General features: G+C 50.7%; 4 protein-coding genes across 4 annotated transcripts in view; 1 reads left to right on the forward strand and 3 right to left on the reverse strand.

The window, feature by feature from the left end:
* Nucleotides 1-137: 137 nt before the first annotated feature.
* LOC108865236 (homeobox-leucine zipper protein ATHB-23) lies at nucleotides 138-1,560 on the reverse strand. The gene is made up of 2 exons (XM_018642070.1): nucleotides 1,072-1,560; nucleotides 138-847 (listed from the first exon to the last, which is right to left on the reverse strand). The coding sequence occupies exons 1-2, from the start codon at nucleotides 1,201-1,203 to the stop codon at nucleotides 257-259; spliced, it is 723 nt and encodes a 240-aa protein (XP_018497586.1). The 5' UTR covers nucleotides 1,204-1,560; the 3' UTR covers nucleotides 138-256.
* A 6,817-nt stretch (nucleotides 1,561-8,377) lies between these two features.
* Nucleotides 8,378-15,974, forward strand: LOC100903397 (uncharacterized). Its single transcript, XM_018642061.2, has 6 exons — nucleotides 8,378-8,563; nucleotides 10,540-10,615; nucleotides 12,803-13,131; nucleotides 13,329-13,865; nucleotides 14,330-15,346; nucleotides 15,454-15,974. Exons 2-6 carry the CDS (start codon nucleotides 10,540-10,542, stop codon nucleotides 15,628-15,630), a joined length of 2,136 nt encoding a protein of 711 aa, XP_018497577.1. The 5' UTR covers nucleotides 8,378-8,563; the 3' UTR covers nucleotides 15,631-15,974.
* A 125-nt stretch (nucleotides 15,975-16,099) lies between these two features.
* kdn (citrate synthase) lies at nucleotides 16,100-21,739 on the reverse strand. Its single transcript, XM_003739342.2, has 6 exons — nucleotides 21,598-21,739; nucleotides 21,107-21,160; nucleotides 19,666-19,853; nucleotides 19,247-19,526; nucleotides 17,830-18,505; nucleotides 16,100-17,530 (listed from the first exon to the last, which is right to left on the reverse strand). The coding sequence occupies exons 1-6, from the start codon at nucleotides 21,643-21,645 to the stop codon at nucleotides 17,373-17,375; spliced, it is 1,404 nt and encodes a 467-aa protein (XP_003739390.1). The 5' UTR covers nucleotides 21,646-21,739; the 3' UTR covers nucleotides 16,100-17,372.
* A 1,754-nt stretch (nucleotides 21,740-23,493) lies between these two features.
* Nucleotides 23,494-26,157, reverse strand: part of LOC100903541 (tyrosine-protein kinase transmembrane receptor Ror2) — a 117,428-nt gene continuing 114,764 nt past the window's right edge. Inside the window, exons 10-13 of the mRNA XM_003739378.3 lie at nucleotides 25,540-25,776; nucleotides 24,613-25,269; nucleotides 24,206-24,371; nucleotides 23,494-23,933 (exon numbers count right to left, since the gene is read on the reverse strand). Of these exons, the coding sequence (XP_003739426.2) occupies nucleotides 23,753-23,933; nucleotides 24,206-24,371; nucleotides 24,613-25,269; nucleotides 25,540-25,776 (1,241 nt within the window). The 3' untranslated portion in view covers nucleotides 23,494-23,752. The remainder of the gene's footprint in view (nucleotides 23,934-24,205; nucleotides 24,372-24,612; nucleotides 25,270-25,539; nucleotides 25,777-26,157) is intronic.

Genomic DNA, 26,157 nt, shown 5'->3' on the forward strand with positions numbered 1-26,157 from the left:
CGCTCAAATCTTCTTTCCTCTGCCTCTTTCTCTCAAAAAAAGGCTTGACGCTCCATAGGAGGCCCAGCGTCTCGAGGGGTCCCCGCGTGAACGAAAGAAAAAAATACGGCGATTCCGGCTTAATTTATACCAAAAGCGTGCATTATTTTATTAGCTTGCGAGTAGCGATTACCCGCTCGAGTTCTGAGCTTATCTTTCCGTGGTACCTAGTTTCTATTCCGTGGTACCTATCCCTAAGTCTGCGCAGACCCGCGTTTCATTCGTGAAGAAAACGCAGAATGTTCTCTAGGGCCGCGTTCTTGTCAACTGTCCTTTTAACTAGAAAAACAGAGTTTGATCTTTGATCTTGATTCGGCGGCGGAGTGTTCTCGTCTATAATGTATGGGCTTCCATAATCGTTTTCCATGTCGAGGATCAAATCCGTTATGTAATTGCTCCAGACCCTCTCCTCTTCGAAGCCCCGATAGTCATGGCCGATCATGATTCGATTTTCACTTCCCCCGACCGATTGCGATAGCTGTTTCGTTCCTTGTTCCGATCGGATTTCCATAAAAAATTGTTCGTTGCTCAAATCTTCAGGAGAGCCACGTTCCGAGGGCTCGTGCAGTTCGAAATGAGAACCAGCTGCTGGGAGGGCGTTTCGAACATTCGAACGTTTTGAATGTTTGATGGCAATAACGGGATCGCTTCTGACGACTGTGTCCACGCTCTCCGCGTGACTGCTACTGGAATCCGACTCTTCTCTATATTCGACACCTCTTTCACGATCGCGGAGGGGCTGCAGGGCAGGGCGCCTTGACTCACTATGCGCACGTCTCTCCCTCACTCTTCGATTCAGGAACCAGTTCTGGAGAATAATTGAACATCTTTCAGGGTTGCGGTCGAGTCGTTAGTATCGCGTTTCGGAGGATTCAAGAAAAGCCTCCGGGTGCGCTCAATTCAGAGCTAGTCGGAAGAATGTAAGACACGCTCCCCGATCTCGTTCCGTATGCGAACGGTCGAATATTCGAAGGATCAGAAACGGTCGAAAAGAAGGATGATAAAAATCACGGAGTACCGCTAGGAACCCACCGCAACTTGTGACGGTTGCGCACCCAATCTTGCTGCGAGTGTCTGGCGCAGCTCTGATCCGATGCAACGAGACACTCGGAATTGATTCTCCAATACGACCAACTGATCTTGCGACCATCTGAAGCGAGGCATTGCACAAAAGAGAGCGTTGTTGGAACCCACGTAAAATCACATCGCAAGCACAACACTTCGGGGGACGAAGCTCGGGTCTCTCGAATCGAAGACGAGAGGTCATCGACTCGGGGATTCGCTATCCATGTGGCCTCTTCGATTCCAGCGCACTACCTGGCTACTGCATTCGGCGCACAAAGTCGAGAGAAGTTTCGAATTTCCTCGGTAATCATCCGAGTCATCTCACCGTCCTAATTGACTTTGATTCCAGAGAGTTCTCCAACTCAAGTCATCAATGAGAGAGAATCGTCGCTTTCAAACGTGCCTCATGCACCAAGACACTTGCACTGTGGTGTTGCATGGGAGTGCGGTACCCCAACGAATAATCAGGGACGAAATTCGATACGTTCACTTCAAACCACCGTTACAGCGACATCCCGCTACCTGTTTAGTGAATGATCTTTCGAAATAACGAACATGTTCCCGTCGGAAGTTCGCGCGCTCCGTGCACAAAAGACGTGCGATGAGCGTACACGGTTACTCCACCTTGAGATATCGGTTTGTTAAGATCGCGCGATCGTAGTCATGGAGTACTCGAAAATGGGCCCTTCCAGTGTCTGGCCCCAGCGCTTGAGAAAATTATCGAAGAAAATTTCCCAGACGAAGATTCACAGAGAAGGGTCGAGGTGCCGACGGAAATATTTGAGGGAAAGGATTCGGCCTTGAGAGGTTTTCTTGAGTTTCCCCGGCGAGCCAGCCAGAGTAGAGGCGACCGCGACAGAAACCGTCCGTCCTCATTATCCCGATCCGAGATTCATTATACGGCGTTGTCCCCCAAATGTCTGCGCGTAGTCTGAGATTCTATTCCCAGGAATGCCTCCCCCATCGAGCTTCAACAAGAGATCCTTGGAAGCAGCGATGAGACCGAGGATCCTCTCTCATAGAAGAGGATAATTTTTCTAAAGTGTTCCTTTATCCGAAGACGATCAGCTCGCTCTTCTCGGGACGTTCTTGAGCTTTGCGTCTGCGCTCCATTGGTCGAGGTATTCGCGAATAGAGAGGGTATGCACCTCGAGATGAGACTTCCCGATTCCATTCGACAATCATTGCGCTGTCCCGACTTTCGCAGACGGCTGGAAATCCGGAGGACACTATTGGCAGTCTTGCCGGCTCTTCAACGGACGATGAGTCTACAGTCCCATCACCGTGAGAGCCCTGTTGTTCATCGTGACCAGCTGATCGAAATCGATACTGACTTAGTTTTGGACAGAAGACTCCGCTGCGACGTCGGGAGCGACTATCAGGAGATTGCGCGATGGCCGAAAGTTTGACGGCTTCGGCGCTGCAGAGCGAGTACGCCTCTCATGGGAAGGACGGCCATCCCTGGCTTTGGTATCCGAGATGGCTCGCGGCCGAGTTTTCAGGTACCAGCAGTGATCGGCCCGAATAATCCGGAACGACCATTCGCTCTCTGGCCTCCTGGGAGTTCCCGCATACTCGACTTAGCCATCACCATCAATAAGGGAGCGTGATCTTGCTCGTGAGACGGAAAGTGCCTTGTATAGCGTTCTTCAGCGGGACTACCTGCAGCAGGATTCTGAATTGAAAGCGTAAATAGCTCGTCACGAACCGTTATGCAAAGAGAGCCGGTTTAACGGTCGCAGGCACCTCGGGGAAATACCAAGAAGTTTTCTGTAATCGGCCGGACACGGTGTCAAGGGCATGGGATGCGGATTCAGATGGAGGAAATCGATGTGGGGTGGAACTGTTAATGTATTGTAGTTCGTCCCGCTTGCGGCATCGCGGTGGCGAATTATTCTGCCTCACCTCGTGTTTCATTGTCGTTTCAGCAAGCTGTGACTCCATCGATCACCGTTATGAAAAGCTCGATTGCCTGTCCGATGAATAAAATTAACTACGGAATTACAAACGGTCGGATTGATTTAATAAGGTCATCGGAAACGAACATTATTGGCACGCCTCGCAAAGGCCTCGAGCAGGCAACGATTAAGAAACGTAGTTTTTTGAGCTCTGATGGAATGAGATGCAGGTCGGAGTTTGCCTCGAATTTTCTTTCCCTCACGGGTAGCTAACGCGTAGTCATGAGTTCGCCCCGCTTTTCCGTTCGACATTGCTGAGGGGGCGATCATCACTTCCGTCCGCGTTCGGGAGGGCTGAAGTCGTAATGTGAGCGGTCTTTGCAGCTCCCCCTCGAATTTCTCAGATTCGAATCCTCTATTTAGAGGCTGCAGCTTGGGCTCATTCTCTGGTGGGCCGGAGCCCCCGTAGGTTCCGCGGGCTCTCTTCTCCATCAAACTCTTCGAGGAAGTCCCGGTTCACATTCGGTCTCTCAATCACAGCGGAAAGGGAACTGGCGGTAGGAACTTTTCTGGAGCATGTATCCCCTGCCCCTTATTTTGGCCAGGTCTCAGATTCGTCGGGTCTGATGAAAGCACTTTGCCACCCTGGCATCGGAGCCTCATCAGCTCGAGTAGCAGGCCACGCAGAATCGCTGAAGCAATCGCGGGGTTCAAATGCTTGGCTCGTTTCTGAATTGTGGATTTCCCCGGTCCGGATCGCGGACCGACAAGTCCGCCAAACCCTTGGTTATTCTTCGTCGTTTGAAGGACCCTTTGTAAATCGTGACATCATCTCATTCTTTCACTTACGTCGCTAACCTGCAATCTCCTGAAGCTATTCGCAAGCTTTTGACAAAAGCAGTGACGGACTGACGAGCTGTCAGACGAGGGCATGAACTGAAAAAAAAACGGACGCATAACTTGAATAGCGGGCTCACATTCTGTGGTGAACCTGCCCCGTCACTTTGCCTCCGGAAGTATCTAATTCATTCTTTTTCCCAAGAAAAGTCCCCGAAAAGGGTACGCACTTAAGTCTCCTGAAGCTCATGAAGGAGAAAACCCTCTCCTGTGACCGGAACGACTTCCGGGGGATTCATAAACGCTACTCTCCATGGAAGGTCTGTGAACTTGAAGCAGGCTGAGCTTCAGTATCGGATTGAATGATAACAATCGAACGATGTAATAACAATCTGAGAGACGTTCATGAGAATGGGATGATCTCGGTCTTACTTATTTCCGAAATAACTGTGTGACTGAATAGAACCGTCAGCTTTCTGCGAAGTAAGCTATTGGTTCGCGGTATTGGACAGCTCACGAAATAGCGAGCTAACGTCGGAAACAAGAACAGGAATCGTTCCGTCTCTCTTCCTTACGGCAGGGTGACTTATGTTTGATTGTGGACGACAAATATTTGCCGACATGTTAGCTTCCTATTGAGCAGATCCGTAGACGTGTCGCTTGCGTTGGGATTCCGAGTTCCGAGAAACCACCGTCGATCGGAGCTGGATGTACCCTCTTCGGTCAGATTCGGCTTCTCCTTGCGTTTCATCTCCACTCGATACGTCCGCGAGGGGGTCTCATTATTATCGAACGAATCAGAAGAGGACTTAAACGGAGCGGAAGTGTCACCTCTATGAAAATTTCTCTTTCAGCTCTGATCGTCCAGCTCGTTTTTCGATCGGCGAGGTGTCACCGACCGCGACTCCGGGTCCGCGACTGAAAAAGATCTAATTGATTTAGGACGCTTATCAAACGAACAAAGCTCGGGAGGGCATTCGCTCGGCTTAGAAATTTCATACGTAACATCAGACGGTTCTCCCATTCAGCCGTTCGAAGAAGGCGGCGAACCAGGCGTTCGCCGTTGAATGTAACAAGCTGCTGCGGTGGTGGCATTTTGACGTCATTGTTTGTGACGTTTCACCGGCGATGTTTGGACGGCCGCGGACCGCTTGTGTGAGCGTAAGACAATGCTCCTGGGCTTCGCTCCCCATCAGTTTGCGGTGGTTGGTCGTCGTGGCTGCTGCCGTCGCTATAGCCAGTCGGCGTCGACGTTGTGACTCATTCCGTCGTGAGTTAACCCCTGAGCTGAAAAGCGCCAAAACTTCCTTCTACTGCACGTTATGCAATGATTTCAGGAAGTCGGCCGCATTGAATTGGCCCACCCGAAGCACTCCCACAAGCCTGAATAAAATGCTGGGAGTCGCGCGATGGCTACGTGCCGCGCACCCTTCAATCGCCCACGAAAAGAAAACAGCGGCTCTGCCCCCAGTCGGGTTTTTCAAAGCCACGGTTATGACCCATCATGATACTTTTCCAGGCGGGGCGAACAGTATCCTGGGAGTCGGAGCATTCTGAGATTTCCGGCCCGAGTCCAGACGCCTGAGTTCTCTCAATGGAATTGGACTCGCGTGAGGACAATAATGGCAGAAGAGGAGGAGACTCAGCAGATCGAGGATCCATTATGGGCGGTCGAGGCTCACTTTTCAAAGCGCGAGTGACGAACTAATAACTAAACGTTCTGTTTCTTCAATCCGGGTTTTCGAAGATGGGTATGTTTTTCGAAAGTCCCAAGCCTAACTGAGAATAGTATGAAGTATTAGCGTCAGTCAGCTTATGGTTCGCGAAATTCGAATTTTGAATTTTTCCATGGGGAGGAGTCGTCGAAGCTGGGAATTTTCGAACGTTCCCGTATTTTGGCCTCGAGTCCGGACCGGCATGATGAGAGAGCCCGCCTCTCTGCGTACTGCTGATAAAACTCCATCGGGTCAGGATTCGGACCATGAGAAAGCTGAACTTCCCTTTTCTTCCGATTTTTTTTTCGACGTTTCTGCTCGTCATAGATCAGTAAGAATAATTGGACTCACGATGTTACCAACTTCGACGACTGCTCCCGGTGGAAAAGTTCAAAATTCGATCTTTCGCGAACCCTGAGCTGATTGACGCTGATACTTCATACTATTCTTAGTTAGGCTTGGGACTTTCGAAAAACATACCCATCTTCGTAAGCCCGGATTGAAGGAAGAGAATGTTTACTTGTGAGTATTCGGCATTTATGATCGAACCTTGACGCAGCGCGTCGCGGAACTCCAGAAAAACGAACGGAATTCCCCAATCTTCGTGAAACGCTTTCCGTATCGGTCTGCCCAGACTTCCATTGACGGATCGGAATCCTCACGCGAAATTTTCATTATTCAGATAGAGCTTTCGTACCTTGCCGTGTCGCCCAGAGCGCATCTCCTAATGCGGGGGATTTCGGACGGGAAATCGCCCGTCGTTTCGACGGTCTCGTCGAGGTTGCCGATCAGGGCCGCGAGGTCGTCTCCGGGTGCCGCCACTCATCCACCCACACAGTGACTTAGCGATCCGGTGTTTCCGAAGGTCCCCTGAACTCGTGATGAATGATTATCATTTTCCAGAAACATGGTCCAATGCCTCGCTTCCGGCGACGGGAAAGTTTTCCTCAGTCTTCATGGTTTTTTCTCGGCTGAAAAGCCCTCTGACCGCTTTTCGCCCTTTCGGAGAACTCTCATGAAGATCTCGGAGGGAAGACTCAAAAGAGTCATGCATTCCCCCTCCCGCTGCTTCATGGACAATATTTTTCATCTCCACCTCGGACAATCAACAGGAAGACAACTTCGTTAGATTCATTCACGTTTTAAGATATGTATGTGCTTTATCTCGCGTCCATTTGTTCTCATGCGAGGCATATCTCGCTGGGGTGAGCGGCTGATTTCTTCGCTTTGTCTTCTTATCTTGAGCAAAATGTTCCTCAGACTCGGTCATTATCTTCGTCTGCTTGTCGCAGTTATCGTCTTCGTCGTGTCTGTTGTCGCGGTCTACGGGCCAGTGAAGCGAGGGCCAGAGCTCGAGCCTGAAAGTGTAAGAAGATTTCAGGAAGTCGCTTCAAATCGCTCACAAACGCGCTTGGTAAGTGAGCGAGTTGGTGACGAGCTGCTTGACTCGTTGTCTTCTTCGACATCCGCTGTCAAGCGTTTTTTCCATTGATTACGAAACTTCACGGGGGCTTCGGAGGGCTCTGAGGAGACGAAGCCTGTTCGACAAACTAAATGGGCTTTTTCGGTCGGATCGACTCGCAGAAAAACGCCTTTGTGTCGCTTTTACTTGGACGGTTCCTTTATCCGGAGAGACGCCTTCAAGCTTGAGGGGAGAAACCTTCGTTGTCATAGTCTCCGGCATTCAAGCCCGATGCGCTCCTCAACATGACACCGGACAGCTCAGATCGGCAGTTGGCTCATCGGAGTAATGTATCCAAAGACATCCGATAGCTCTAATCCATTGAGTTGGTTCGGCAGGAGCTACTCAAGAGACCGTCCGAATGGGAGAGATGCTATCGCGAGGGCGAATCTGCGTGGAATGTTTCATTCCGGATGACACTACGAGGCATCCTCTGCGGATCGCGGACTTCTCAATGAGCTGCGGTGGAAATCCTCCGCTGCATTCCACAGGATCTGAGTTGAGCCTTCCTCGAGAGCCCCCGTGGCCCGAACCTTCGGATTCCTCCCCGTCAACATCGGAGAGCTCAAGAACCGCTCAATAGTACAGATATCGATTCATTCAGCATTAATTCAGTCATTTCGGACAAGCAGACAGAGCTCGCTTCCTATGTCGGGAGCATCTCATAATGACTACGGACATTGTGGTGACTGCTGATCCAGAATAATAGATTGAAAACTGATGCCCAGCCCAGTAGTCGGGGCTTTACATTTTCCCGACAGGCATTCGAGGGGCTCCCGGGAGAGGGAAGACGCTCATGTATACGGCGGGCCGGAAATTACGCTTGTCGCCTCGATGGCAATTTTCGATTGTACTCGGTGCGGAACAGAAAGTTCCATCGAGGGTAATCATTTCATCGAAAGTCGGATCAGCTTCCGCTGGTCTCAAGCGAAAGGCACCGAGATCTCAATGACAGCAGTCAGTCCGATTAATTTCTGATAATTGCCCAGTTTCCTTGGCTTCAGAAGACTGATCTGTACGCACATGGGACAAAATGCTTCCGATGCGACTCGTCAACGCATCGCTGAAGCTCCAGCTCTATGGGATTCTATCCACGTGACGGCAGCACTCGATATCGGCTCCCCAAAATACGTTTCTATTTCGGCAAGCTTCCAAGGAACATCCCCCGATCCTTGTGCAACACCGTAGTTCTTGAGTCTCTTCTGACGCAGGCGATTTCAGGTAAACCCCGAGGTGAGCCAAGGGGCAGAACAACCTTGCAGTGCGGGGAATCCCGTCGCCGCAGCCCTGGCTAATAGTCGTTTCCTCCTCCCGCAGCGGGAGAGAAGTTTCACTTTCTATAAGAGCCGCACGCTTGCGGGGCTGGTGCGGCAAGAGTCACAGTTGTCGTGGTTGAAGCACGACTTGTGTTGGAACTTTGTGTCTGGTGCCGGATTATCGTTACTTGGTAGAAACGCACCTAGCCGGGCCCAGTAGCTTGGATTGAACTTGAATTACTTGGAGTCCGGAAAGTGAATTTGCTCCGAGGATCTGCTCAACAGAGCAAGGTGAGGAAGAACAATTACCGCCCAGGTGATCGGCGGAGGAAAGCGCGAGGTTGTCGGCGGATTATCTCTCATGTAGATGAGTTTATAGAACTTGGGAATGCTTTGGAGACCGACGAATCGCGTAGACAATGCCCAATACGGAAACTCTCGTTTTCACTGCCGACAGAATATTTTACGACCTCTCGCTTGGAGAGAAAGTTTCCGGTTGTTTGCTCAAATGGGAGGAAACGCCAAAAAATCCGAGAGTCGTTGGCAGTTTGCGATGAGAGTGAGCTCTCTCAATTCTCTGGAGGTCAGCTCCGGATTAGAGCGAGGGAGAGTTCATTCGCAAATTGTATCCGCTGGAGCCTCCTCCCACGTGCGCGGTTTTTATTGACTCTTCAGCTCTAGCGTAGTCGGTGGAATGCTCCCCTTTGCGAGAGCAAACTCCTTCTTTCGTCGCGCAGTCTCACGATCTTCGACGATGTCCGAAGAAGAATTCATATGGATCGAGGGAACGATCCTTCCTACAAGAGAAAGTGTCAGCCGATTCCGGACTTGCAATTATTCTAGGTCTCGACAAGTAGCTACATCTCCAAGTCTGTTCGACTTTTCACAATTTTCGACAGAATCGCATCACAATCTTTGTTGGAACGAAACTTTGCCGCGACACGTGATTCTGTTCCTGGTTCGCGGAGGGAACTTGTCTGATCGGATCCGCTTTCGATGCTTCCTGCCAACTGAGTCCGGATCGAAGAGCTCTCCTGGTTTTCCTTCACGTGAGCAAACCCAATGCCGGGCTGCTCTCGGGAGAGTTTAGCAGAGGACGATCCTCTGACATTGAGCGTAGATGATCCAGAAAAAAACGTTCTTTTTGGCGCTTTCCCGACGTCCGAACCTCGATGACTTGCCAATTTTCCCTCCCCGGGGTCGTACCGTAACCGAAATTTCGGCGTCTCGGATAATCCTCCACAATGAAATGGGGCAACTGAGCGTGGAATATACGCGCCATCAGACTCCGATGTCTCACCTTGTTGTCCATGCCTCGCGCAAGTGAATTCGAGAATTCGTGTCTCACAATCGGTCGAAGCCGGGATCATCCCTCAGATAAATAGATCCAACGTTAGACTTCCGTCCGATACTTCGACAAGCCACTTGAACGGAATTCTCCCGTCACGTTCCGAGTGGGCTAACCTCGTTTATCTCGGAGTCGATAGCTCCGTTTAGGAGCATACGCGTCTTGCTTTCATTCACTCATCACGTCGTTTGTAACATAACGGTCCGAGCGTTTAGCGGTGAATCATTTTCCTCTCTCAACTTTCTCCTGGCGCTTCTTCGTGACGGAGTGAACCCTACTTGTTGTGGTCGGGCGTAACGCTGAAACGACCGTTGGATCTCGCTCATTTTCGTGAAGCTTTCGCGAAGTATAAGGTGAAATGAGACAGAAGGTTTTGAAGGTATCGGAACACCGAGAGGGAACGCTTTTGCTCTTCTCGTTGATGAACCCTTCCATTACTTCTGGAACCGAGCCACAGAAATCGTGTCTGAGGTCTTGGCCGAACAGTCAGCCGATAAAACGAACGTGATTATCGGTGAAGGCGTTCGCGTGGACCGTATTTCTTGCTGGACGAAGCGTCGGATACAGGAAAATCAACAAGGGAAGGGACGGTCTGGCATTAATCTGAAACTTTCCGTCCCTCAATGACCCTTGCGTTTGACAGCCCTCAGCAGTGGACGGGAGGTTGACCGTGGGGGCTTCAGACATGCGGCTCCGTTTCCAAGCCGAGTCTGTAGGGAAATCTTCGCTCGGATTCAGGCTTCCCTCAGTCTGAATTCCTCCTTCAGTGGATAGGTCATACATTCCTATTTGATCTGACTGTCTCATGTTATGAGAACATTTTGTCAAAGTCATATGGATCTTAGACGTCGGATGGATGATAGACACGTGAACGCTGTCATCGTATGTCAATTTTTCTAAAATTGTGAAAACCTTCCAGATGACGCCGACGTCTCCGTGGGCCGTGCTCTACCTCCTGATCGCGGCGGCATCGATCACAGATGCAGCGAGTAAAGGTGAGTTCTCTCGTTTTCGCGACCCGACCCTGGTCTCGTTCCAGCGGGATTCTCCTGAGCTCAGTGTCCTCGGACACTCTCGGAGCTTCCCTCACAATCTGTCAGATACATTCGCAAGCGAGGAGTACTAGCCCGATTTTCTCGGAATGACGTCATGACTCCCGGCTGTGTCTCCCCGTGATCAAGTTTTGCAACCGTATTTTCATCAGCTACTCCTTTCCTTCAAAACATCAGTACGCAACAGCTCAACATTGGGTCGAGCAGCTGCATGAATTCCCGCAGAACCGTTTCATCGGAAAACTTCTCAAACGGGAGGCTCTGCCGACAGCGGTTCGCTGAGCGCTTGGTTGCGCAATATTCAAAACGGCTAATATGAAAACGAAAGATCCATTTGATTGAAAACATTCATTATGACCAGGTTTCCGGATGGAATTCGTAGGAATCGTTCGCTCCAGCCGGAACCTCATTCAATCCTCATGAGCTGAGTTTCCCGAGTCTTCCTCGTTGTATTCCAGCCATAACGAATCGAGCAGAGCTTCCTGGAAGTCGACCTGTTACGGCGATCGCTCGGATGATTGGATCTGACATCTGAATCCGATTGAAGAGTTCGGAGTCACTGAGATCGGCCGATGACGCTCTCGATCCGCTTGCGATAGTTTTGAGTCGATTTTCTTTGTTCCGACGGTTCCTCCCCACAGAGCCACCTGTGACTTCAAGATGGAACACGTCGTCAGTGGAGCGTCTCGTTCCGGAACCGAGCCGGGTATCAAATCGCGAAGCCGATAAAAGTTTGTTTGTTGTGAATAACCTCGGAGTCGTTCTCGGAACTAGGAACTCAGGTGCATTGATTCCCATCGATCGCTACGAGTGGCGGAGACCTTTTCCAAGTTCCCCTTTCGTCCTCCCACTGTAACGCCATTGGTCTCAGCGGAACGTAATGTTGTGGTTTCTGTTCCTTGTCGATCGCTTGTCGTGAAGTCGTTGTTATTGATGCGGTCAATTCCACTAATGTGAGTCCCAACGGCCGTACTTGTCACCGAAGCTGCGGTCGTGTTGGAAAGCGCGGTCGCCATTAGAAGTTCCGCTCGTTCGTCCGCTTGGCACTTTTTCTTCTGCCTGGCAACATTTCGCAGACGAAACGGAACATCTTCCGCTGACGAGGCAGAGGTTTTCGCTTTCGTTTTTACTTCGCCGTCGTTGTTGTTGTTGGTGCTGCTGCTGCCTCCGTCGTAGACACAGCTGTTACCGTCGACGGGGCCGCTGTGGTGGCCGTCGAAGCAGATCACTCGTTCGCGCTTAGTAAATCATTCAACGGGGCATTTTCGCTTCTCCTTTGAGCAAAGCAAGACGACGCCGACGGCAAACGTGAAAGAAGTAAAGCGCAGCCGCCGAGAGATCCGTCGAATGACATGTGCAGCAGCACTTGACTGAGTTCGGATGTGTTTTCGAAGTCGGAAGTCATCCCGACTCGTTTGGAAAGCAGTCGTATATCCGATTGGCTGGTCAAACGTCCAAGAATAGTTAGCAGTCGAGCCACAGGTCTCGCTCAGCACCGGCAGAACATATCGGCGGTCGCCGGTTTCTCCGGAAACGCGAACGAATGCGAGAACGTGTCATTTGTTCATTCATGAGACGTCCGCTACCGCGAAGCCCGACATTACGCTTCACCCCATTCAGCTGCATCACCGTCGACTCGATCGATATAATTAACAGGGCTGGGAATCCGAACGCGAAACCGATTTCTCCGTATTCGGGGAGAAGGAGTCCGAGGGCCGACTCGCGGGGAACTCCTACGAGAAATCGTCGGAAACCTGTAGGGCTTCGGAGATATCCGACGCGGAATCCAAAACAGAAATCGCAGTTTTTCGTGGCTGCTTTACCGTTACGGTAGTCAGCTTTTATCGGAAGTGAGCTGCGAGACTTCTTGACTTGCTTTCTGATTCTGCTTGATAGCCGGATCGTTGAAGGAACCGAACGATTAGCCAACGGGCTGCCTGAATCACTGACTGATTCTTCTGTGGGGCATCATTCCGTCAGAAGCGCCCGACAGAAGGAGACGACGGGGAGATTTGCCCTGTGGGTGCGATTTCCTACGGCTAATCGACAGACATTGTTTTAATCGTCGGCCGAGGAATAGTCAGCTCTCAACACGTTCTTCCGCTCATTAAACGATAACCATTGTTGCAGACACGAGGCAGGAAGTGACGACGGGAAGTCCTCGCGAGGTGCGTTACATTATGGCGGTCAAAGACGCGAACGACACCTCTGTCTACGAAACTCAATCGGGCTCGAAAATCATAATCGGACGGGCGGCCCGAGCCCGCGCTGATCTCATCAAAAAGTTCCGAGAGCAGAACGAGAACTCGACTTCGCTCGAGACGCGGCATCGCCAGGGCCGCATCGTGAACAACAACGTCGCGCTATCGCCGGAATCACGGATCGTGAACGATCCCGAAGCTTACGCACACATCCCCGCGTTCGGGGGAATACCCCACGGAGGCTTCCAGCCGATTGAGGTGAGACGGTGTTTCCCAAGCTCTTTCTTTTCACGTCCTTTACAGCGCTCAAATTTATAGTTGGATCGCGCTGAGAGGAACGTTTCCGTGTTATCGATTTCCCTTTTTCATCACATCACTCGGACGAGCTAAAGATCTAGCGGGCGAAGCAGCCAAGCGACCAGTGGCTCAAGCGGTTTCTTAAAAAAAACTTTCAGAGCGTTCGCAAAGATGACGGATACCTCGGTCAGCCAGTGGCCGCATCTCAACATGTCGCGAAAAAAACTTTCGATTTCAATGCGATCGAGGGAGGATTCCGACCGTCTCAGGAGAAACCAATTTACGACGAGAGGATCCTCAACAGACCTTTCGCCGCCCCTCCCACTTTACCCGCAATCCCACCGCCTGTGAGCGAGGAATGCGTTTGCGTTCCTCACTATCAATGCGGGAGGAATGGCTACCTGGTCAGCAGTTTCGGATCCAGTTCCGGATACGATAACATCCAATCCAACGCGGGATCCTACCCCCCCGATCTGTCCTCTATCGCGTCCCCTCCCCCAAGGAGAGCCGATCATCATCAGCATCATGAGCAGTCGTTCCTCGATATCGATGAAAGGTCCAACGACGATGAGCTTGAACGGACAATCGATGGGAGGACGCCGAGAAATAAGAAGGAAGATTCAGATGGACAAAATGAAGACCAGAAAGATTCGGACGCCAAGGCCAGAACCCGTCGGGAAGTGCCAAAGCTCAACGTGAGTAGATCCTGGATCCCTTAATTCGAGCCATGGAGATTTTCGGGGTTTGGTACTCGCGACAAATGACACGTGTTCCCAATGGAATATGAGGAGATATTTTGAAAGATTCACGAACGATCGATCCAACGCTCGGGCGGGGAAGAGGAACATTCAATTGGAACGCTTTCAATCCAACGTTTATGGAGTTGTAATCGTGAAACCATCCGTATCTGTGGCGCTATCGACCGCATCGGCGCGCGTCCACCGTCAATGAGTCGCGGTTAATTTTTCTCCGGTCGCGATCGCTATCAGTAGTGGAACAATCTTGCGAAGCATTTGATGAAAATACGAACGTAAACAAATTCAAAGAGACACTTGTGCTCGTTGCCGAATCGCTTGAAGACCACTTTGGGAACAGAAAACGACCGGACGAAGAATGAAAAAAAAAGAAGTCACTGAAACTGAATCTACCTATTCCACAGGAGAAATTCATCGGGGAAATCAAAGACGACTCCGAGGAAAACAACAGCACGGCATTTGCTTCGGAGAGCCGTCGCGAAGAAGCGCCAGCCTACGCAACTGAAATCATGCAGAGAATGCTCGGTGTTAACTTCGGCAATTGCGGAGTTCTGAAAACTTGCTGCAAAGTTCCCCCATCCTTCGACCGCAACTCCCTGCCAGCGGGCTCATTCCCGGTGAAGGCTGCCGCTTTCGCGCCAGACCGTAAAGCTCTCAACTCGTTCACGGATTTCGATAATAAGCCCGGCTACGGTAAACAGGACTTCCCTCAGGCCTTCATCCCGACCGGGACCGACTTCGCATATCCCACCATCGGATCTCTGACCCCCCAACACGCATATCCGACATGCGGAGCTCGAAACTCTTACGGAGTGCGTGGACGTGTCGCCAATCTCAACTACCCGGAATCCGGAACCGATTTCGCCGAGTTCCCGTGGCACGTCGGCATCATGAAACGCCTCCGACCCCAAGAGTCTCTCTACGTTTGCGGTGGAGTTCTGATCGCCAGTCAATGGATCGCGACCGCCGCCCACTGTCTCAAGAACCTCAGACCGCAGGAATTGAAAGTCCGTCTCGGTGAATGGGACGTCCATAGAGAGGACGAATTCCACGCCCATATCGAGAAACTGGTCACAGACGTCGTCATTCATCCGGAGTTCTTCCCCGGAAACCTGAACAACGACATCGCTCTGCTCCGACTCGAGGGCCCCGTTGATCTGAACGCTCCTCACATCGCTGCCGCTTGTTTGCCAGAAGGTCCTGAGAACTTCATCGGTCAGCGCTGCTGGGTCACCGGTTGGGGTAAGGACGCTTTCGGAACCCAGGGAGCTTACCAACACGTGCTGAGGAAAGTCGACGTTCCCCTGCTAGACCCCCTGGATTGTCAAGACAGACTGCGAAGGACACGTCTCGGACCCCAATTCAAATTGCATACCAGCTTCGTTTGCGCCGGTGGAGAGCCTGGAAAAGATGCATGCACTGTGAGTGTCTACTTCGGTTGTTGTTTCCCAAGATGAATTTCTCAACGAACGCGGAGCTATTGACCGCCTCTGCGCGACACCAACTAAGTGATTTTTTTCTTCGACAGGGCGACGGAGGAAGTCCGATGGTGTGCGAACAGAACGGAGTCTGGAAAGTTGTCGGCTTGGTTTCGTGGGGAATCGGATGCGGAACTCCCGGGGTTCCCGGAGTCTACGTCAATATGGCCAAGTTCAGACCGTGGGTCGAGACTGTTCTGGCCAATGCTGGAATCGCCTCCAAGTGAAAGTTGTAAATGCTTGTATAGATAATGTGGCCGCCGGACTGGCGTCGTATGAACAAAGAAGCTCCTCAGTGTACATAGAAATGATGTATAAGTAGTTTAGTCACGCCATAGAGGGCCGCCGGCCCCTTGGAAGCCGAGCGCGAGACGTATGTTCGATGCTGAATCGACCGCGAGGAAGTAAGAACTCAGAAGCGAGGCTGAAGGAATACAGTTGGCGAATACCCGCAAAGATCCCCGTAGAACAGTCGCTGGAAACTATTTATTGCCCAAAAAGTTGTTGAGAGGTTGCTAATTTATAGTTCCACTCGAAGTCTATGAGAGATGTTGACTGCAACAATAAAGCTTATGCCTAGTTATTTTTCTCGAGTTGAAAAACGAAAAAAATCTTCCTTCATTGGATGCCTTGCGGGGTTCCCGGGAGCGCTCTCTTGTTCCCTCATAGCTAGAGATTCAGGAAACGATTTGTCCATGTATTAAGTACTCGACCATTTAATTTATTTTCGCTCAATTTAACGACGATCGCATGAAACGCGGTAGATGTTCAGTCCTCTCAGAACAGAAAATGAGATTGTTCCCTACTCAACGTTCTCAAAACAGCCGGCATGCACTTCGAGATGACTTCCAGAGCATCGCAAGCGTGACGGTGAAAACCTCACACTCAGGCTCGAAGATTCAATCCGAGACCAAAAGCTCGCTCCATGGGCTATCGACGAGCCGACCACAATCGTTGTCGGAGCAGACGTTCGTCGATTCCTTGAAAAGCATATTTTCTCCGAGGTTCCGAATAATCCGATCCGTTCTGACGCCTCGGGCTCAACAGCATTGCCCTGAAGAGCCCCGCGTTCGCTTCGTCAATTAGAATCTACACTCCAATTCAAAAAAGTTGATCCGCTGCTGAACACATTCATTTACCCCAGAGGGAGTGAAGGACATCGTTTCTCTTCTTCACGCATCAACTATTTCCGACCTCAATTAGACAGTCTACGACAATCATCCGCAACCATTGGCAGAGGTTTTCCTGCTGCTCCGAGTATCCCCGGTCAGAGGGCGGGAGGGGACGCAGGGAGAGAAAACAATCTATGAAGGACTATGAGGAAAAAAATTCTGAGTTTTCGGAGATACCGGGTGAGAAGTGGGGTGAGAGGGGGGCTTGATCGGGGTTGGTGGCCGTGGTCAGGGCTTGGTTGGGGGATTGACCCGCAGCACTTTGTCTCGTCGACGAGTGGTGATGTTTCAGATCTGTCGTATTTCACATCGACGAGGCCGAAAGGCGGCGGATGGCGAAACGGGTATGGATTTGTACTAAAGATATTCTATCCATTGTTTCCCAGACCGGAAATCGCGTGCGTTCCATTAGTCCTCGGTCTGAGTGCCATTGGTGACATTTTGCAAGCTCCCTAAGCTTCGAACTTTGAAAGAAGAGAAACCGGGCGAGGGAGGTGGCGCACCGTATCATAACGTCAATAGTCTGTAGAAAAGGAACTATGTCGGAAAGCCGACGATTCCGGGGGAAGAAAATTAACTGGGCTACTAATAATATCGATGGGTTGTTTCTCTCTCCAAACACTAGCTTGAACTGAATTTCGAGCCTGGCCCGGCCTACGCCTCCGAACTAAAATCATTTCGTCTTTCTACCATTCAATGAATCGACTGAAGATCCGGACGTCGATTCCGGAACCCCACGATGTCGCTCCAACGAGTCTACCTATGGATGAATTTGATTGAATTTAGAGGTTCCGGATTTACTTTGCTCCGCAGAGCTTCATGAGACCGTCGGTAGTCATTGACTTGGGTCTTTCGATGGGCAGACCCAAGGCACGGTCCCAGACGAGCGAAGACAGAACTCCGAGAGCGCGAGAAACTCCGAAGAGCACTGTATAGTATCCCATCTCTCGCATGCCTAAAAAGAAAGACAGGAACTCGATTACGTGGTGCCGTCATCTTTCGTCTGAAACGATATATGGCTACGGAACACGATCGCGATGAGCGAGCGTGGCTTAGCCCCGAGGATGAGCTGCCAGTGACCCCAAGAAGAGAGATCGCATCGATTGAGCGAGCAACTCGGCAGGGGAGTGCCGGAACCGTTGAGAGCGCGGGCTATCATACGCATAGCAGTATTCCAAAACAAAATTGGATGAATAATAATAAAAAAATTGTGTATGAGGGAAACTCGATCGATCAGTTTCGGGAAAAGCATACCGTAGTACTGGAGAAGAACTCCGGAGTGGGCGTCGACGTTGGGCCATGGGTTCTTGACCTTGCCGAGCTGCAGGAGGATATCAGGAACGATCTTGTAGATCTGTCCAACCAGTTTGAACATCGGATCGTTGGGCAGGTGTTTGAGAGCGAACTCGCGCTGGCAGGTGTAACGAGGATCGGTTTTCCTCAGGACAGCGTGGCCGTATCCGGGAACGACCTGACCGCTCTTCAGAGTCTTCCACACGAATTCTTTAAGTTGCTCGTCGGAGACGTCCTTGCCGAGCTGTTGTTGGAGCTTGGTCAGCCAGACGAGAACTTCTTGGTTGGCGAGACCGTGGAGCGGACCGGCGAGACCGTTCATGCCGGCAGCGAGCGACAGGTACGGATCGGAAAGAGCGGATCCGACCAAGTGGCAAGTATGAGCAGAAACGTTGCCTCCTTCGTGGTCTGAGTGGATGGTCAAGTACAGACGCATGAGTTCGGTGAACTGGGGCTCGTTGTAGCCGAGCATCTTACAGAAGTTGGCCGACCAATCCTTGTCACCATCGATCGGGGCGACCGATTCGCCGTTTCGGTATACGTTCTTGTAGATGATTGCGGCGATTGTAGGCAGCTTAGCGATGAGGTTCATCGAATCATCGAAGGTGTGCTCCCAGTAAGTCATCTTGTTCACGCCCTGAAAAAGAGCAACGGTCGATCAGGGCTTACTCTCTGAGCAGCGAGTTTCGGGGGGGGGGGCATTTTTCGGGCATTCATTCTGGGTAGAGCAACTCCGTCGTAAGGCGGTCGAGTACAAGGAACGTCCTCAGAATCCGGAGTTATCGATTCCATGATCGAAAGTGACGGCGGAAACATAATCTTCACTCTCCCTCGACTAGCACGCCGGCGAATCGCGCGATCGCCATCAAAAAATGAGACGTAGTGAAAAACTGCTGGATACCGTGGAATTTCGAAGGAGCAAAGGTTGAGCTATTTTTAGCGCGAGTTCTTGCTCGATCTACGAGACTCTGAGAGTATTTGGGTCAGGTGACCGCGGGATATTCGGCCAGGACGGTCGCTCGAGCGTTTCCAGCTGACGTCAAAACAACGACTCCTAGTTCTATCGAGCGCGTTCATTTCGGGAGCCTACGGATACCGCTCATGGAAAAATGATCACGAGACCTCAATGAGAGGCGAGACTAGGATCATTACTGAGTTTAATCCGATTACCGCTGGTCGTAACTTGGATCAATGGTGACTAGGCGCTGTCGAAGAGAGCGAAGGTCAAGTTCAGGTGTTTGCCCTCCGGAGGCCGGCGCATCACTATCAGCTGATACGAACTACGGACTATGATTCTCCCAAGCTGGTACCGCAGCTAGATACCGAAAGAAATTTGATTCGAATGAGTCTTGATGATGAATGGTCAGCCCTTCCTCACCTCATTGTAGGCCTTGACGAATTTAGACTCAGTGTTGCAGGCGGTGATGGCGGCCGACAGCTGGCTCATCGGATGAACTTTAGCAGGCAAATTGTTGAGGAGGTTCACAACGTGCGACGGGAGATCAGCTTGTTCAGCCCAAGCCTTCGACACGGACTTCACCTGGGCCTCGCTGGGGATTTGCCCGGTCAGAAGGAGCCAGAACAGACCTTCGGGGAGGGGTTCCTCACCTCCCGGTGCCTTCGGGAGCTTCTCTCGGAGCTGGGGGATGGTGTATCCTCTACAAGAGTAGGTTCCATCAGTAACGAATAGATGATGACAAAGGAGGCCCGAAAATGGGAGAGAAGCAGACGACATATCGTTGTCGCCAACATCGCGCCTATGGATGTTCCCCCGAGGGAGGTAACACGCCTCCTTACCTGAAAGCGATACCTTCCTCCGGGTCCAGGTGGGAGGTTTCGGTGACGAGACCCTTGATACCCCGCATTCCTCCATACATCATGTCCACGGTGACTTCACCGACGGTCTGGCTACCGAACTTCTGCCGGAACTCCTTCACGCGCACTCGTTCGTCGGCGATCTTGTCGGCCAAGATGCCTTTCAGATCCTAAAATTTTTTGCATTAAGAATTACATCGGATATCGATCTCATGTAAGCTTCGGTGTTTTCAGTAAGACCGATTTCCTTCCATCAGATGGAAGGAAGGAGAGAGATGCATCTTCAGGGGTTTCAAGAGCTGAAGAGCGGTGAGCCGAGGGAGAAATTCCGGACCGGTCATATTGACACAACGAAAAAAAATTCTCCTGATAGATTTACGACTTGTAGATAACTTCCGATCGGTAAGCTAATGTTTACAGCGTAATGCAGTGCAGGGGTATACTGAGCTTTTTATTAGTTTACGATGTGAAACTCACGACAATCACATCGATTCCACATCACGATATACCTAACCCGATCGGAGACACAGATATGAATTAGTGCTCGGATCCTGAGTTTTTCGTCGGGAACATGCTGGACGAAGCGGCCGAACCGCCTCGCGACTGCCGCCGAGTGACCAGAATGTTTCCGAGAATTGACTACCGGACCAGCTCTCATATCGATGTCAGGCCCCGAGTAGCCTCGAAGCCAGTAGATATTCCATTTCTGACTCGTCCCAGTGAAGTCTGCAAAGGACTTCGTTGATGGCTCACCCATCCTGAGTCCGAAGTCCGACTGCGGGTATCATAAGGTTCACGATATTTCCCGTGGGGGAAAGCTTCCGATGAAGGAAGCGCGCCTTTCGAATCGAGATCAATGACCTTGGGTAACCTTGAAATCGACACAGACAGGCTCCGAAGAGAACGGGAACCCGAAACAGCACAGAAAACGCGTCACGTGGCCGCAACGGTGGATGTTCTCGTGGAAGCCGACTTAGACGACAGTTGTTCATGCCGGAGCAGAATGAATGCTTTATACAGCACCTCTGTCTATCCCTTCCGCCGGTTTCCGTATTCGGGTGGAAAAAACGCTCTGGTTCGGCAGTCCGCGATCACATTCTTCTGATGACAAGCGAGCTCGATACTGTCACTCGAACACTGCAGGTCCAGGTACTTTCCCGATAGTTTCTACGTCAGACGTTCTGTCAAAAGTCAACGACGTAGGACACGTCGGGAGAGTAAGAAATCATGTGACGGTTCACACTGCACGAGAATATCACAACGACGACGACAAAATGATGATCTGCTCAAGAAGGCTCCGTAGGCCACGCCGACCACTGTAATTTCTATGGGTTGAATGTCGTCTTGCTCAATCGGAATCGTTGCCGAGTTCTCTATAAACCGAATCGATGGTCGACTACATTGCGGTCGTCGAGATACTTACGGTCGAGTCGGCCGAAACGTTCCTGGAGGACATGCATAAAGCAGCCGGGAGCCTCTGAAAGAGAAAAGACGAAGAGTCAACGAAGATCCGCCTGGGATAATCTCCGATTCTTCACGATACATCCTTCTAGCCATGAAATCGTGTCACGGTTTTCTACCAGGGGTTGCAGGTCTCGACGGTACGGCCGTACGAGCAATATACCCTCTGATCAAGAGCGAAATAGGCCACCACGAAGCACAAGGACATCCGATGTCGAGGTCGCGGAGAAGTCATGAGGACCGCGGTTCGAAACTCGCCGCACTCGGCTGGGAAACTCTTTGTGGTCGTGAGCTCGGACCGGATCAAGTCACGGCGCATGGACGCAAACGCTTCAATGACATTATCAAGACGAAAGATCAATTGAACCACGAGCTTCATGTCGAACACGGGTTCGAACCGCGGTACCCTCCGTACGTCCTCTGGAATCAAACGGAGCGGAAGCCCATTATTACCTGCTGGCAGAGAGCCCTGGAAGTAGGAAGAAGACGGGACAAAGCCATGGTAATCCCGAAGTTCGATGACGTGCACCAGAAAATCTGTTCTCACTGCTGCCGGTCGCGGTCTCCGCAACACTGTCTCGCTCGCTGCTCGAATGGATGACCCGCTGCCTTGTCCGAACTGTCGCTTGTTATCTTTGTCGGCAGCAGGCACCCTTTTGTGCCGCGAAGTTTGGCGCCTCTTTTCAAAGCTGGCCTTGGCAGCGAACTCTCGAAAGCTGTCGATGCGGTCATCTCCTGGATATCGTAAAAGACTAGCGACACCGAACGCTATTCAACGTCGCTCGATACACAGTGTATCGAATTAGCAACACGATGAGATCCCCGTCGTCTGGGTACCCGTGGACTCTGCTCTTGTGTCGAAGGTGACGTAACGCGGATTTTCCGGCAGTTTAGAATGCCGCATATCTGACACAATCCGGGAGACTCCGATTGGCTCTGATAGCTCGGGAGGGATACCCGTTTTACGAGATCCGCTTCCGAGTTGGAAGTCAGGAGTCCCGACTCGAGAAAATTAGCCTCTTCCCGTAATGTCTATGAAGAACCAATGGTCGCGCATGCCTTAGTGTTTGGGACAATTGCGCGCGAGACTCAGGTGCCTGATGCACTCACTTCAAATTTCTAAAGATAGCTCAGTACGTCATCTCGCTTCCAGACGGTTTCCCACTGTTCGTTCAAAGATGCCTGTCTTCCCTCTTCCCTCCATAGAGTATTTTGAAACCGATCGGGTGCCGAATATGATGGACCGCGTACTGCTCTGACTACTGCCAGAGCTGGAGTCATTCTTGGATGACAGCTCTCCAGTCGTTTCTCTCCGCCCCTCGTGCTGAAATCTCTAAAACAGGACACAGGACGCATCGTCACATTGAGCTCAGAAAAGAATGATCGTCTTTCGTCGAGAAACTTGCCGCCGACCGCGGCTAATCTTTGCCTTTGCCCCATCCTGTTTTCGGCGAATGCCACAGAATCGACGATCGGGAGCGAAGAATCGTGTTTCTGATTTCAATGATTAGAGAACTTCAAATTTAATTCTGAGCCGCGGGCCGCCTTACTCTCTTCTTCACTGTTGCACGAATACTGAATGAGAACACGATCTTCTCATGGGTTTTTGAAAAATATACAGTACTTGTCATCTGTTTATTTGATCTGCTCTGTTAGGCTGTTATGGAACGGTATAAAACCTGCAAACAAATCACTTAACGTTAACGCTATGGGTTGCTGCGATTGCTGCAAGAGTCATTTCGTTTCAGTGGAATACTGGGTGAACGCTTCTTCCATTGGTGAAACGCTCCAAGACGAGCGATTTCAGAGTTTATCGTAACATTCAGTACAAGTTATTATTGATTTGGTAAATTATTTACAAGAATCGATTCGGGAAGCCTCATCGGAACGAGAGCCGAACTCCTCTAGGAAGTGTTTTCGTTCGGTTCGACTACGGAACGAGGGGGGCGGGATGAAGAGTCATTTTTGATTTACAAGTCAAGAGCAATTAACCCACTCGCCGGATTCGACGACGATGATGCTCACGTTGACAGATAGAAAAGCACCGATGTATGTACTATTTACTCCGGAAGATTCGGAAGGGGGATAGAAAGTAGAAAGAAAGATTGAGATTACTGCGTCTGGTCAATCCGTTGCATATTCCGCACATGATTGAGTTACCAATCGAGTGCCGTCGTTGTATCGCCATTCGATTCCTTTTTACATAAACCGGGATGTTGTCAGAAATTCCAAGTATCGAGAGATCTCTTCGTAAACATACAAATTCCTCCGTTTGCTCCGGATTACAGAACCTGGTTCTGAGGGCATTCGGCATCAAGGAGGCTCTTTATCCAAACAACTTCGAAATGTTCCTATTCTCTGCCGCACACCTCAGATCTTTGATGATTTCACTCAGCCAATGTGACCCTACAGCTGAATTTCCGTACGATTCCCTCTCAGCGATCTATGTACTTCTGAGCATGTCATTATCTGCGGGATTCTCTGTACAATTTTTACACGGGAACTTTCTCTACACGGGTCGAAGGGTCCAAGGATGAGTCGCTTGATGTATTCAGGCCCTTCCGGTGAATCTGGTTCGTCTCTCAAGTCAGGAGAGGCTCCGGGCTGCTCACATCATAACTTGGCCTTGCTTTTTGAGGAAGTCGTCTCTGATTGTGTTGACCGAATTGAAAATCGTCTTGAAGTTAGGTCGACTATTCGGTTTGGGGTTCCAACAAGCTTTCATGAGCGCGTATACTGATGATGGGGTGCCGTCGGGACAAGAGAGAATGTTGCCCTCCTTCACGTAACTGGAAAATAATGATATGAGCCTCGTCTCGCGATCCGAACTCTGAAATTCCCCATCCTCAATTCCGAGACTTTCGTCGATTCCGTGAGGGCCGGCATGATATCACGTGCGTTTGGGAATGCCGTCGCTGCGCTGAACTGATACCAGGATCCATGGATCAAGTGCTTATCAAGAGTGTCGTGATAATTCTGGGAAAATGATCCCGGGATTCCTGCATTGCCTATTCTATATAAGGGCGCGGAAGATTCTCCAATGAGTGAGAATGACACTTACCGAACGACTTCCTCATGGGTTTTCCCAAAATACGGCTGCATCCCGAATGAGAAAATCTCCCAGAGGACCACACCAAATGCCCAGATGTCACTCTCAACAGTGAATCGATTATAGAGGATTGCTTCGAGAGGCATCCATCGTATGGGAACGGCGTCATGTTCGCTTCCTGCAAGTGAAATTTATTTTGATCCAGATTTGCGGCAAGAGCGAAAACACTTGGATGAAGGAATGGATTATCAAGATGACCGAATAGATGATCAGCTATCCATCTATTACTCCTAAATCAATCATTCATTATCCAACTTCAATCAATTGATCGGATTCAACTCCATTTTTTTCGGGCACTCTGATCATAAATCCCATGGTTTCCCAGCTCAATATCGAAATCCTCTCTCATATGTTCCTACCTTTGTAGTAGTTGGCTGTGTAGATTTTCTGCGACAATCCAAAGTCGGAGATCTTCACCGTCATATCCTCTGAGATGAGGCAATTTCTCGTGGCCAAGTCCCGGTGAACGAACTTCATGTCCGACAGATAGACCATTCCAGCGGCAATTTGAGCCGCGAGGTCCAGCTGGTCGAGAAAACTGAGTCTCGAATCGGTGAACACGTTCGTTGAGCCCGATCGAACGATATAGTTCGAGGGTGAGCACGATCTCAGGAACTCCTTGAGATCGCCGCGCTCCATGTACTCGAATATGAGGCACATGGGACTACCGATGCAGCACACGCCGAGAAGTTTGACGATGTTCGGGTGCTGGAACTCGGCCATGAGACAAGCCTCCCTTTCGAAGTCCTGCAGGAGTTCATCGGAGGCGTTGTCCTTGAGCATCTTGACAGCGACAACGGTGAAGTCTTCTCCTTTCCTGATGTTCGGAGCTTTGGCCTGGAAAACTCTCCCAAACGCCCCTTGGCCAAGATCCCGTATGTAAACGATGTCGTTGCGGGGATATTCGAGTTTCTCCAGTTTGGGATTGAGTTTAGCTTCGGTTTGGTGATAGGTGAGATTCGACGGAAGCTTCGTAAGGTCGATGTCTACCATGCTGCAGAGTCCCACAGAGTTGCCTGTGAGGGGTTTAGGTCAAAACGGATTTAGACTCGCGACCCGAGCACGGAAGCCTTCATGGGTTTCCGAGAAAGATTCCCTGTGGGATATCTAAGAACCCAACGAGGATCACGGCGAACTACAGTCGGGTCGAAAACATATCATCTCGGATCTTATGCATGGACATGGAAACGAGGGAAAAATAATGCCGAACTCTCGAACATCTACAACGGGACCGCTCGCCGGAAGTCACGCATGGAGATAAAAATAGAGGGAAAATTCGGGCTTACCGTTTGGCGCAGCATAAACCGCGGTGTTGTGGATCGACGAACTGACAGAACGGGGCTTGGAGAATGCGATTTTCTTGCAAAGGAGACAAAGCAGGAAGATGAACAGCAGGGCGCCCACCCCAACAGCTGCAGCCAAGGCGATCACCGGAGGTGTGAGCACTAGAGGATGCCCACCAGGAAGCAAAAACACATCGTTGCGGGTCTGCTCGGGTATCGATACGATCGAGCTGATGTTCTCTGAGGAAGCAAGAATTTTTTCATCAGTTATCTTGCCTCGGATCCCCTTTCCTGCTTGCGTTCTGGAGCAGTATATTCGTTATTTCTCCGTTCCGCAATGGACAGGGCGTAATGGAACGGGACATCTGCCCTCTTGATTAAGACAAGTCAAATTGGGGTAGGCTACGAACCACCATAGCAATCTCCGCCGCTCGTAGAGGCTCCCTCTGAAAGCTCATCGTGAATAAGTCTCCGAAAACAACCTGATGAGGTTCCGAGTCGGAGTCGCATATATTCTGTGAGTTTCGCCATTATACCGATCAAATATCGGAGGCTTATCCGGAGTCGGATGAGTTTCGTCTCGCGAGGGATATTCAGAGAGATGGCTGTTTCAAACAGCCC

Source organism: Galendromus occidentalis, unplaced genomic scaffold (genome assembly GCF_000255335.2).
Source record: "Galendromus occidentalis unplaced genomic scaffold, Mocc_1.1 scf7180000076500, whole genome shotgun sequence".
Classification (NCBI taxonomy): domain Eukaryota; kingdom Metazoa; phylum Arthropoda; class Arachnida; order Mesostigmata; family Phytoseiidae; genus Galendromus; species Galendromus occidentalis.